At 36.0% G+C, this 14364-nt stretch overlaps 2 protein-coding genes across 5 annotated transcripts in view; both read right to left on the minus strand.

Moving 5' to 3' along the window:
- LOC136032287 (PHD finger protein 14-like) overlaps nt 1–14364 on the minus strand; it is a 352444-nt gene that overhangs the window by 321877 nt on the left and 16203 nt on the right. The window lies entirely within an intron of this gene.
- LOC136032285 (uncharacterized) overlaps nt 1–14364 on the minus strand; it is a 192898-nt gene that overhangs the window by 117401 nt on the left and 61133 nt on the right. For all 4 annotated transcript variants that reach the window (XM_065712555.1, XM_065712553.1, XM_065712552.1 and 1 more), the window contains exon 10: nt 831–1078. In XM_065712555.1, coding sequence (XP_065568627.1) covers nt 831–1078 — 248 coding nt within the window. The remainder of the gene's footprint in view (nt 1–830; nt 1079–14364) is intronic.

The raw sequence follows: 14364 nt of genomic DNA on the forward strand, positions 1-14364 counted from the left end.
GGACCCGAAAATCCGTGTTGGTCGGGCCCTAGTACTGACCAAATCATTAATATTAATAATGCCCACGCCATAGTACGTATTTAATGAATTTGTGCAATCTTCGAAAGGGGATAAAGTACTTTTAATAGTGACGACACTAAAAAGGAGAAATCCCAGAAACTGTTTAAGTACTAGTTTCGTCAAGCAATAACAAAATTTGCAGTTCAACTCCAATCCCGATCTAACCCAAAGATGACAATAGGTTAAAGACCAAAGATTTTTACGGGAAAATAGCCGTAAATAACAGTTGAAATAGGTATAAATACTTTTATTAGACAGAGAAAACAGGTAAAAAAAAATACTGGATATTTTCCGTTCACATATACAGTATATCTGCTGTGACGGTATATCGGCTAATATTCGATCAGTATATCTGCTGATGACGGTTGCTGTATATGTTATCAAAACATCTAATTTTTTTTTATGGTTTTTTACTGTCTAATAAAGGATTTATATCTACTTGAACTAGTATTTATGTTCATCGAAAGGCAATGTGGTCTTCGGAAATACTAGGAACATAAGATTTGGGGGTTCAAAAGCATTTTAGGGTTGGATCCCTCAGCTCAAAGTGAGGAGGACCCTCCTCTCAGTGTTTAGATATTCTCTCCTGTATCTCTAAAGGAGGGTCTCAGGACCCTCCTCTCCTCTCTGTGTCTCTTCCTCCCTATAGTTTAGAACAATAGACTCTGAGCAACGATATTTTGGATACAACGAACGCCATGTACATACAATAACTTCAGACGGTTACTTGAATGCTAGTGATTTATTTAGGAGGACTGGAAGCACCTTACCTGTGCAAAAATCATTACCCTTGTAGGTTCATTTTTTGCCTTCATCTTTGTAAAATGCTCTAAAACAACTTCACGAAGTTTCTCTAGCTTTGGATGACCAATAACAAATTCTTGACCAGGGCTTCTTTGAGATAAGCGTAGATCATTTGAGCCGAATTTTGTTTGCAACTCATTAAGAAGAGCTGCAAAGTCAGTGTGTTGGAGAAGCTCAGCTTTCATTTTTGAAGGCCTCTCGTTTTGTAGATAGTCTAGAAAAGCAAATGAATTTGATGCCTTTCATTTTTTAGGGACTCTCGTTTTGTAGATAGTCTAGAAAAGCAAATGAATTTGATGTCTTTCATTTTTTAGGGACTCTCGTTTTGTAGATAGTCTAGAAAAGCAAATGAATTGGATGCCTTTCCTTTTTTAGGGCCTATCGTTTTGTAGATAGTCTAGAAAAGCAAACGAATTTGATGCCTTTCATTTTTTAGGGCCTCTCGTTTTGTAGATAGTCTAGAAAAGAAATGAATTGGATGCCTTTCCTTTTTTAGGGCTTATCGTTTTGTAAATAGTCTAGAAAAGCAAACGAATTTGATGCCTTTCATTTTTTAGGGATTCTCGTTTTATAGATAGTCTAGAAAAGCAAATGAATTTGATGCCTTTCGTTTTTTAGGGACTCTCGTTTTGTAGATAGTCTAGAAAAGCAAATGAATTTGATGCCTTTCATTTTTTAGGGACTCTCGTTTTGTAGATAGTCTAGAAAAGCAAATGAATTTGATGCCTTTCATTTTTTAGGGACTCTCGTTTTGTAGATAGTCTAGAAAAGCAAACGAATTTGATGCCTTTCATTTTTTAGGGACTCTCGTTTTGTAGATAGTCTAGAAAAGAAATGAATTGGATGCCTTTCCTTTTTTAGGGCCTATCGTTTTGTAAATAGTCTAGAAAAGCAAACGAATTTGATGCCTTTCATTTTTTAGGGATTCTCGTTTTATAGATAGTCTAGAAAAGCAAATGAATTTGATGCCTTTCGTTTTTTAGGGACTCTCGTTTTGTAGATAGTCTAGAAAAGCAAATGAATTTGATGCCTTTCGTTTTTTAGGGACTCTCGTTTTGTAGATAGTCTAGAAAAGCAAATGAATTTGATGCCTTTCATTTTTTAGGGACTCTCGTTTTGTAGATAGTCTAGAAAAACAAACGAATTTGATGCTTTTCATTTTTTAGGGACTCTCGTTTTGTAGATAGTCTAGAAAAGCAAACGAATTTGATGCCTTTCATTTTTTAGGGACTCTCGTTTTATAGACAGTCTAGAAAAGCAAACGAATTTGATGCCTTTCATTTTTTAGGGATTCTCGTTTTATAGATAGTCTAGAAAAGCAAATGAATTTGATGCCTTTCGTTTTTTAGGGACTCTCGTTTTGTAGATAGTCTAGAAAAGCAAATGAATTTGATGCCTTTCATTTTTTAGGGACTCTCGTTTTGTAGATAGTCTAGAAAAGCAAATGAATTTGATGCCTTTCATTTTTTAGGGCCTCTCGTTTTGTAGATAGTCTAGAAAAGCAAACGAATTTGATGCCTTTCCTTTTTTAGGGCCTATCGTTTTGTAGATAGTCTAGAAAAGCAAATGAATTGGATGCCTTTCCTTTTTTAGGGCCTATCGTTTTGTAGATAGTCTAGAAAAGCAAATGAATTTGATGCCTTTCCTTTTTTAGGGCCTCTCGTTTTGTAGATAGTCTAGAAAAGCAAATGAATTGGATGCCTTTCCTTTTTTAGGGCCTATCGTTTTGTAAATAGTCTAGAAAAGCAAACGAATTTGATGCCTTTCATTTTTTAGGGATTCTCGTTTTATAGATAGTCTAGAAAAGCAAATGAATTTGATGCCTTTCGTTTTTTAGGGACTCTCGTTTTGTAGATAGTCTAGAAAAGCAAATGAATTTGATGCCTTTCATTTTTTAGGGCCTCTCGTTTTGTAGATAGTCTAGAAAAGCAAATGAATTTGATGCCTTTCATTTTTTAGGGACTCTCGTTTTGTAGATAGTCTAGAAAAGCAAACGAATTTGATGCCTTTCATTTTTTAGGGCCTCTCGTTTTGTAGATAGTCTAGAAAAGCAAACGAATTTGATGCCTTTCATTTTTTAGGGACTCTCGTTTTATAGACAGTCTAGAAAAGCAAACGAATTTGATGCCTTTCATTTTTTAGGGACTCTCGTTTTGTAGATAGTCTAGAAAAGCAAATGAATTTGATGCCTTTCATTTTTTAGGGACTCTCGTTTTGTAGATAGTCTAGAAAAGCAAATGAATTTGATGCCTTTCATTTTTTAGGGCCTCTCGTTTTGTAGATAGTCTAGAAAAGCAAATGAATTTGATGCCTTTCATTTTTTAGGGACTCTCGTTTTGTAGATAGTCTAGAAAAGCAAACGAATTTGATGTCTTTCATTTTTTAGGGACTCTCGTTTTGTAGATAGTCTAGAAAAGAAATGAATTGGATGCCTTTCCTTTTTTAGGGCCTATCGTTTTGTAAATAGTCTAGAAAAGCAAACGAATTTGATGCCTTTCATTTTTTAGGGATTCTCGTTTTATAGATAGTCTAGAAAAGCAAATGAATTTGATGCCTTTCGTTTTTTAGGGACTCTCGTTTTGTAGATAGTCTAGAAAAGCAAATGAATTTGATGCCTTTCATTTTTTAGGGACTCTCGTTTTGTAGATAGTCTAGAAAAGCAAATGAATTTGATGCCTTTCATTTTTTAGGGACTCTCGTTTTGTAGATAGTCTAGAAAAGCAAACGAATTTGATGCCTTTCATTTTTTAGGGACTCTCGTTTTGTAGATAGTCTAGAAAAGCAAACGAATTTGATGCCTTTCATTTTTTAGGGACTCTCGTTTTATAGACAGTCTAGAAAAGCAAACGAATTTGATGCCTTTCATTTTTTAGGGACTCTCGTTTTGTAGATAGTCTAGAAAAGCAAATGAATTTGATGTCTTTCATTTTTTAGGGACTCTCGTTTTGTAGATAGTCTAGAAAAGAAATGAATTGGATGCCTTTCCTTTTTTAGGACCTATCGTTTTGTAAATAGTCTAGAAAAGCAAACGAATTTGATGCCTTTCATTTTTTAGGGATTCTCGTTTTATAGATAGTCTAGAAAAGCAAATGAATTTGATGCCTTTCGTTTTTTAGGGACTCTCGTTTTGTAGATAGTCTAGAAAAGCAAATGAATTTGATGCCTTTCATTTTTTAGGGACTCTCGTTTTGTAGATAGTCTAAAAAAGCAAACGAATTTGATGCTTTTCATTTTTTAGGGACTCTCGTTTTGTAGATAGTCTAGAAAAGCAAACGAATTTGATGCCTTTCATTTTTTAGGGACTCTCGTTTTATAGACAGTCTAGAAAAGCAAACGAATTTGATGCCTTTCATTTTTTAGGGACTCTCGTTTTGTAGATAGTCTAGATAAGCAAACGAATTTGATGCCTTTCATTTTTTAGGGCCTCTCGTTTTGTAGATAGTCTAGAAAAGCAAACGAATTTGATGCCTTTCATTTTTTAGGGACTCTCGTTTTGTAGATAGTCTAGAAAAGCAAATGAATTTGATGCCTTTCATTTTTTAGGGACTCTCGTTTTGTAGATAGTCTAGAAAAGCAAACGAATTTGATGCCTTTCATTTTTTAGGGACTCTCGTTTTGTAGATAGTCTAGAAAAGCAAACGAATTTGATGCCTTTCATTTTTTAGGGCCTCTCGTTTTGTAGATAGTCTAGAAAAGCAAATGAATTTGATGCCTTTCATTTTTTAGGGACTCTCGTTTTGTAGATAGTCTATAAAAGCAAATTAATTGATAGCTTTCATTTGTGAAGGCTCTCGTTTCGAAAGTAGTCTAAAAAGTAAAGTTATTTTACAGAGTTGATGTCTTACTTTCTTTCATATATTATTGTGAACGGAAAAAATTAAACAAAACAAATATTAACTACTCAAGAAAAGCACTGCTTTTTGGTTGCAAATCATAGGTTTCTTTTCAGTCCTTTTCGATTCGGAAATCTGAAAAGCAGAAATAAAAGCGTATTATAGCTAAAGAATTATATTTACATTTAATAGTATTGTCTTGTTTTCCAAGAAATAGGCTTTTTCAGATTTAAGTAATAACGTTGCTCTTCACTTCGACTATAAAAAACTCATTTTATTTTTATTCTATTTAATCAAACAGTTCGTGGTAACGAACTGTAGTAAGGAGCGACCCGGCTCAATAGTAACCAAAACTCTAAAAAATGGAATTTTGATACCAATAGCTACATCATAAGAATCGAATTTTAATGCTGGTTTTAAATATATAAGTTTCATCAAGTTTAGTCTTACCCATCAAAAGTTACGAGCCTGAGAAAATTTGCGTTATTTTGGAAAATAGGGGGAAACACCCCCTAAAAGTCATAGAATCTTAACGAAAATCACACCATCAGATTCAGCGTATCAGAGAACCCTACTGTAGAAGTTTCGAGCTCCTATCTACAAAAATGTGGAATTTTGCATTTTTTGCCAGAAGGCAGATCACGGATGCGTGTTTATTTGTTTTTTTGTTTTTTTGTTTTTTTTTGTTTTTTTTTCCCAGGGGTGATCGTATCGACCCAGTTGTCCTAGAATGTTGCAAGAGGGCTCATTCTAACGGAAATGAAAAGTTCTAGTGCCCTTTTTAAGTGACCAAAAAAATTGGAGGGCACCTAGGCCCCCTCCCACGCTAATTATTTTCCCAAAGTCAACGGATCAAAATTCTGAGATAGCCATTTTATTCAGCCTAGTCGAAAAACCTTATAACTATGTCTTTGGGGACGACTTACTCCCCCAAAGTCCCCGTGGGAGGGGCAACAAGTTACAAACTTTGACCTGTGCTTACATATAGTAATGGTTATTGGAAAGTATACAGGCGTTTTCAGGAGGATTTTTTTGGTTGGGGGGAAAGGTTGAGAAGAGGGGGATATGCTGGGGGAACTTTCCATCGAGATGGATTTGTCATGGGAGAAGTTAATTTCTATGAAGGGAGAGCAGGATTTACTAGCATTATTTAAAAAAAAAATAATTAAAAAATAAATGTGAAAAAGGTTTTTAAGCTGGATGTAAGGAACAGCAACAAAACTTAAAACAAACAGAAATTATTACCCATATGAGGGGATCATCTCCTTCTAATACCTCACTCTTTACGCTAAAGTATTTTTAGTAATTTCAACTATTTATTCTACGGCTTTTGTGATTCAGGGGTCATTCTTAATAAATTGGGATAAAATTTAAGCTTTAGTGTAAAGAGCGAGGTACTGACGAAGGGGCGAATCCCCTCATATATGTAATAAAAACATGAGAATACAAAAGTTCTTTACGTAAGCTAATTTATAAGTTACGTAAATCTTTTACCAATAAAAAGATTCGTAAAAAATTAAAAGTTCTAGTTGCCTTTTTATTTAACCAAAAAATCGGAGGGTAACTAGGCTTCGTCTCCCGCTCTTTTTTTCTCAAAATCATTCAATCAAAATTATGAGAAAGCCATTTAGCCAAAAAAAAATAATATGCAAATTTCGTTTTGATTATTCCTCTGCGGAGAGCCAAAATCAAAACATGCATTGATTCAAAAACGTTCAGAAATTAAATAAAAAAAAAAACAAGTTTTTTTAACTGAAAGTAAGGAGCTACATTAAAACTTAAAACGCACAGAAATTACTTCGTATATGAAAGAGGCTGCTTCCTCATCAACGCCCCGCTCTTTACGCTAAAGTTGTTTACTGTTTTAAAAAGAAGAATTGAGAGAAAGAGTCAATCTTTAGCGTAAAGAACGGGGCGTTGATGAGGAAGCAGCCTCTTTCATATACGAAGTAATTTCTGTGCGTTTTAAGTTTTAATGTAGCTCCTTACTTTCAGTTAAAAAAACTTGCTTTTTTTTTATTTAACTTCACAATAGGGCTGGTGGTAATTTATATTTCGATTAAACAAACTATCGAGTGTATTATTCCAGAAACCAATTCGAATGCTTATAATCTTGCGTATATCCTGAGAAATTCTTTTTTTAGTTTAATATACTTTATGAACAAAAAAAGAAACCAAAATAAACGAGGGTACTTGTGTATTATTCAGAACACACTCAATAAGTGAAGTTAGGTTCTTTCGTGAAACAAACTACGATGCAGGTACATTTTATGAGAAAATCCGGTTTCATACCCACAAATACAAAACTCAATTTAGTTTGCTACGCATAGTGATAGAAGATAATGTCTGAACAAGGATTTTGAAATGAAGATTTGGAATTTTTTGCCAAATACTGAAAAAGAGGCAATTATATTTTTCCAGGATAAGGGGTTGTTGCCCACAACAAAACAGTGCGTCAATGGACACATAAAGTATATAATAAAGTATTATATTTTCATCATATTTTATTTATTTCATTAGCTTTATCAAAAGTTTGGGCTATATATTTGCACATAAGGGGGGATAGAAGATAGTGCATAGTGATAAAAGATAGTGTCTGAACAAGGATTTTGAAATGAAGATTTGGGATTTGCCAAATACTGAAAAAGAGGCAATTATATTTTTCCAGGATAAGGGGTTGTTGCCCACAACAAAACAGTGCGTCAATGGACACATAAAGTATATAATAAAGTATTATATTTTCATCATATTTTGTTTATTTCATTAGCTTTATCAAAAGTTTGGGCTATATATTTGCATATAAGGGGGGATAGAAGATAGTGCATAGTGATAAAAGATAGTGTCTGAACAAGGATTTTGAAATGAAGATTTGGGATTTGCCAAATACTGAAAAAGAGGCAATTATGTTTTTCCAGGAAAAGGGGTTGTTGCCCACAACAAAACAGTGCGTCAATGGTCAAATAAAATATATAATAAAGTATTATATTTTCATCATATTTTGTTTTATTTCATTAGCTTTATCAAAATTTGTTTCACGAAAGAACCTAACTTCACTTATTACCTTACCTTAAATTGCAACTTGAAGCAATTGAAGGATTTTCCATCCTGTAGCATTGCTCAGCAATTCTTCAAAAATTGCCATGTGGATCGATTCAGGATTGTTTTGAATATTGAGTTGGTTTTATTGACTAGGGTTTATGTTCTGGTCTGGGACTCCAAGGTGTCCCATTCCAGCCTTCATTCCTTATTGCTCCACTCCTGGTCAAGTGAGACTTTGAATTCTTTGACGGTCTTACTGGATACAATGATCTCTCAAGGAGTTCAACTGGTCTACTACCCGGTTGGTTAGGAAGTCATGGCGTTCCCTTCTCTGAGCGTTGACCTTTATGAGCTTCTTAGAATGACCCCTTGTCCGCTGTGATGAATCGATGAAGAATAGACCATGAACTGGATTGTTGTGAATCAATTTGTAAGTGTTAATCATGTCACCCCTTTTTCTTCGGTAAGTCATACTGCATAAGTTCAGAGTTTGCAGTCTCATTGGGTAAGGAAGATGTTGGGACCCATCTACTATCTTTGTTGCTCTCCTCTGTAATTTCTCTATCATGTCCTTGTCCACTTTGTAGAAGGGAGATGCAATTGACATGCCAGTTTCTAGCCTTATTGAGTGTGTTCTGAATAATACACAAGTACCTTAAATGTACCTGCACCGTAGTTTGTTTCACGAAAGAACCTAACTTCACTTATTGAGTGTGTTCTGAATAATACACAAGTACCTAAACGAGAAACATTTGATCTGACATATACACAAAGACACAAAATAACTTCACGAATACACAAAAGTCATAGTAATGGTATATTACGTAATATACACGACCAGGGGTATAATTTGACTGTCCCAGGGTATATTTGTGTTATCAAATGAAAAAAAAAAACACGAAAAAGAATTTTACAAAATAAAATGGAAGTTCTTAAGCCGAACTGGACAGCCATGACAATAAACAACAAAGAGAGATAAAACTCAATGAAAAGACATCAAACGAGACTGCGGCCAGTAGAGAGAAAAGATGAAAAACTAAAACAACGCGGATATTTCGCCTCTATGCTAACTAGGCGTCCACTAATGAGGACACCTCAGCAGCAGAGAGAGAAGACTCTTTTCAAACAGTTCGTGGTAACGAACTGTATTAAGGAGCGACCCGGCTCAATAGTAACCGATACTCTAAGAAATAGAAGTTTGATACCAATAGTTACATTGGTAACTATTGGCAGCCAATAGGCAGCCAACCCCACAACAAAATCCAGGATACGGCCATGCTTAAACCTGAATAAGTCTAAAATAACTTCTTGAAGACTTTCAAGAACTTGATTAAGCGAGGTTAGAAAAAAATCTCGCCTTGACTTTATAAACATTTTTCCCAGCGCAAAACAAATTTTCACCACTGATTCTAAATATGTGATAAATGAAGGCTTGCCTTTGTCTTGGGTGACATGAAATCCATGTTCTGATGTGAAATTTGATTCTTATCTGAAATTGAATATAAAAAGTTTTTCCTTTTTTTGTTTTACAGAAAGTAAGGTCCGATACCGGAACTTAAAACGAGCAGAAATTGTTCCGTATACAAGGTGGATTGCACCCTCTGCACCCACACGCTCTTTACACTAAAATTCCAAAGTGCTTCAAAATTAATTTTCGTTCCAATTCAAAGGGCCATTGTGTTTGCGCACTCGTTCCGAAAAGAATTAGAACACAAAAGTCAAGCTTTAACGTAAACAGCCAGGATTTGAAGATGTGGTAGCCATGGGCCCTAATATACGAAATAAATTCTCTAAAAAAATGTGTTTTTTTATTTAATTTCTGTTCTTTTTAATAGTTTACTCAGGTTTAACCTAAATGCGAAGAGGAGCAGCACAATCCATAATTGGCTAAATATCCCATTCTAGGCGTTTATCCTACCCCCCCCCCCCCGGCGTAACCCTTCCCCAAAAAATACCTCCCCCGCTGAAAAAACAGGATATCCCTCCCCCGCGTAAAATACCCCTCCCTCGTGGAATACACCCTTGCTGAGAATACCCCCCCGAAAATACCCCCTCCGTGGCAAATAATTTCCCCCGATAACCCCCCCCCCAGAAAATAAGGCTTTCCAAATTTGATAAATTAATTATATTTATGTTTTGTTTTTATTTTCGGTAGGAGGAAGAAATTCTGGTACGTGTGTATTATACGCCACTCACTCAATTTTACGCTGTCTAAAACCCGAGAGCAAACCAGTTTCTTTGTTAGTTTCTTTCAGCTTAGCGCGAAACAAGACAAAGACAAGTGACAGGATTGATGGGAAAAATATAATTTAAGTTATATATTTGCAGATAGGGATGGGGAGTAAAGTATTAGACAGTTTGAAGTCAGAAAACAATTCTTACTTCACAATATGCAGAGTAATTGTGCCTAACACGTTTTGAATGCAGACCCACGATACTTTACCCCCTCTCCCTAATATACAAATATATAGCCTAGATTTGTTTCTGAAGCAACGGAGAAACTTACGAAGAATCCCGCTTGTTCTCAAATTTTACAAATCGTAAACTTGAGTGAGGTGCGTATAATACAAAAGTACAAGAATTTTTCATGGAGAGAGAGCCTGATTTCCCGGTATTATTTAAAAACGATCAGAAATTAAAATAAAACAAGAGCTAAGAGCTCATATGGCACTTGTGACGAGGCAAGAAGAGCTAAGAGCCAAGAGCTCATATGGTATGAGCTCTAACAAAATTCTAAGAACCAATAGATTGATTTAAAAGAAAAATCAGAGGCTTAATGCCGGTCGGGATTTAAAATAAGAGCTTTGAGTCACGATGTCCTTCTAAATATCAAAATTCATTCATTCAAGATCCGATCACCCACTCGTAAGTTATAAATACCTCATTTTTTCCTCTCTCTTTAGCCCCCCAGATGGTCGAATCTGGGGAAACGACTTTATCAAGTCAATTTGTGCTGCTCCCTGACACACCTACCAATTGTCATTGTCTTAGCACGTCCAGAAGAACCAAACTTGTCAAAGCACTGATCACCTCCCCCCAACTCCCTCAAAGAGAGTGAATCCAGTAAGGTTACGGCAATCACGTATCTACGACATTTGACTATTTTATTCACCAAGCTTCATCCCGATTCCTCCACTCTAAGCGTTTTCCAAGATTTCCGACTTCTCCCTCCAACTCCCCCCCAATGTCAACAGATCTGGTCAGGATTTGAAATAAGAGCTCTGAGACATGAATCACTTGTAAATATCAAATTTCATCAAGATCCGGTCATCCGTTCTGAAGTTAAAAATACCTCAATTTTTCTAATACTTCCAAATTAACATCCCCCAGCTCCTCCAAAGAAAACGGATCCGTTCCAATTATGTCAATCACGTATCTAGAATTTGTGCTTATTCTTCCCATCAATTTTCACCCCGATCTCTCCACTATAAGTGTTTTCCAAGATTTCTGTTTCCCTCCTCCAACCCCCTATGTCCCTGGATCCGATTCAAGTCGACAATGGAGCACCTGAGACATAAGCTCCTTCTATATATCAAGTTTCATTAAGATCCGACCACCTATTCGTAAGATAAAAATACCCCAATTTTCACGTTTTCTAAAAATTCCGGTTTCCTCCTCCAACTCCCCCCAATGTCTCAGGATCTGGTCGGATTTTAAAATAAGAGCTTTAAAGCACAAGATTCTTCTAAATGTCAGATTTCATTAAGATCTGGTCACCCGTTCGTAAGCTACAAATGCCTCATTTTTCCGAATTATCCCCCCCCAACTCCACCAAAGAGAGCGGATCTGGTCTGGTTATGTCAGTCACGTATCTTAGACTTGTTTTTATTCTTCCTATCCAGTTTCATCCTGATCTCTCCGCTTTTAGTATTTTCTAAAATTTCCGGTCCCCTCCAACTGCCCCCCAATGACACTGGATCCGGTTGAGATTTAAAAAAAGAGATCTGAGTTACGAGGTCCATCTAAATATGAAGTTTCATGAAGATCCGATCACTCCTTCGTAAGTTAAAAATACGTCATTTTTTCTAATTTTTCAGAAATACCCCCCCCCCAATAGATTGGATCCGTTCCAATTATGTCAATCACGTATCTAAGATTTCTGTTTATTTTTCCCGCCAAGTTTCATCCCGATCCCTCCAGTCTAAGCGTTTTCCACGATTTTAGGTTCCCCCCAAACTCCCCCAAATGTCACCAGATCCGGTCGGGATTTAAAATAAGAGCTTTGAGACACGATATCCTTCTAAATATCAAATTTCATTGAGATCCAATCACCCGCTCGTAAGTTAAAAATACCTAATCTTTTTAATTTTTCAAAATTAACCCCCCCCCCCCAACTACCCCAAAGAGAGCAGATCCGTTCCAGTTATGTCAATCATGTATCTAGGACTTGTGCTTATTTTTCCCACCAAGTTTCATCCCTATCCCTCCACTCTAAGTGTTTTCCAAGATTTTAGGTTTCCCCCTCTCAACTCCCCCCTCGAATGTCACCAGATCCGGTCGGGATTTAAAATAAGACCACTGAGACACGATATCCTTCCAAATATCAAATTTCATTAAGATTTGATCAACCGTTCGTAAGTTAAAAATACTTCATTTTTTCTGTTTTTTTCCGAATTAACCGGCCCCCCACTCTCCCCCAGACGGTCAAATCGGGAAAATGACTATTTTTAATTTATTCTGGTCCGGTTCCTGATACGCCTGCCAAATTTCATCGTCCTAGCTTACCTGGAAGTGCCTAAAGTGGCAAAACCGGGACCGACAGACCGACGGAATTTGCGATTGCTATATGTCACTTGGTTAATACCAAGTGCCATAAAAACGAAAGTTTTTTCAATTGAAAGAAAGAAGCAACATCAAAACTTAAAACGAACAGAAATTATTACGTATATGGAAGGAGTTTCCCCTTCCACAAATCTTTACCCTAAAGTTTTGATTTTTTGTCCTAATTCTTTAAGAACGATTCCTGAAACATAATGATTGTTTAATTAGAGCAATAAGCTTTGTCTTAAAATCCTAAAAAAAAAATAGCGTAAAGAGTGGGGCAACTAATGGCAAACATACATGTTTTTTTAAAGAAACAACAAGTTTTTTTAAAGAAAAGTAAAAACTTGTTCCGTATGTTTCCCATTAACAAAAGTTATCTGTAAGTAATTAAAAAAAAAAAAGAAAATCTAACTTAAACTAAGGAAGAACATGAAACCTTAAAACGAACAGAAATTTACGTATATCAAAGGGGTTTTGCTTCCTCCTCAAGATCTCACCCTATACGCTAAAGTTTTTTTTATAGAATTTTAAAACAAAGCTTATTATTCTAATTAAACGGCCATTGCGTTTCAGCAATCTTTCTTAAAGAATAAGGACAAAAAGTCAAAACTTTAGCGTAAAGAGCAAGATCTTGTGGAAGGGGCAACTCATTTTATATTCGTAACAATGTCGCTTCGTTTCAAGTTTTGACGTTGCTCCTTACTTTCAGTTGATAAACTTATTTTTTATTTTAATTTCAGATCGTTTTTAAAAAAATACCAGGAAATCCAGCTCTCTCTCCATGAAAAAAATCGGTACTTATGTATTATACACCACCCCCTCAAGTTTCAAAAGTCTAAAACTCGAGAACAAACCGGTTTCTTCGTCAGTTTCTCCGTTACTTTAGAAAATAATTTGGACTATATATTTGCACATTAGGGGGGGGGGGTGATAAAACATCACGGATCTGTATGCAAAATGTGTTAGATACAATTATTCTGCATATTATGAAGCACGATTTGATTTCTGACTTTAAACTGTCCAAATACTTTACCCCCCCCCCCCCCCCTACAAACAAATATATAGCCCAAATTATATATTTCCCATTTATTATGTCACTTGTTTTTATCATGTCTCGCACTAAGCTGGTTTGTTCTCGAGCTTTACACAGCGTAAACTTGAATGAGTGGCGTAAAATACACAAGTACCAAAATTCCTTCCCCCTTCGGAAAATAAAAAACAAAACTCAAATAAAATTCTCAAATTTAGAAAGCCTTATTTTCACGGGGGGGGGGGGGTATTTTCTGGGGGGAAGGCATTTTCGGGGGGGGGGGGGCAACTTCCAGGGAGGGAGGTATTTTCCACGCAGGGCATTTTCCACAGGGGAGGGGGTATTTCCCGTTGGAGGCATTTTCCGCGGGGGAGGGGTATTTTCCAGCTGGTAGTTTCATTGGGGTAAACGCCAATGAGGGGGGGGGGGGGGGGGGGGGGGTAAACGCCAAGGGGGAGGGGTAAACGCCAAGAAGGGGGTGGGTAAACTCCGGCCACCAAATATTCATTCACTTTAGATAGAAAATGTAATATTTTCCAGACATTTAATGTGTTTTCGTTTCGAAACAAAGTATGTCAATTCAAAATAAACAATCACCTTCACAATACGAGGGGAATATTGCATCCCATTCCAGGAGTGGAGGGGTTAACTCCTATTTCTAAAATTACACCTATTTTCAAATACTAATAGCTTTAAAATCAACAATGAACTGCTTTAAAATCAACGTATTTTGGATATTTATAATCAGAATGTGTAATGGATTTTGTTGGTGCATATTTTATAATCGAAACTTCATTTTTTAGTAATTAGGGTTCTATCGACAAGGGCCGCACT

Source organism: Artemia franciscana, chromosome 10 (assembly GCF_032884065.1).
Source record: "Artemia franciscana chromosome 10, ASM3288406v1, whole genome shotgun sequence".
NCBI classification, from domain to species: Eukaryota; Metazoa; Arthropoda; class Branchiopoda; order Anostraca; family Artemiidae; genus Artemia; species Artemia franciscana.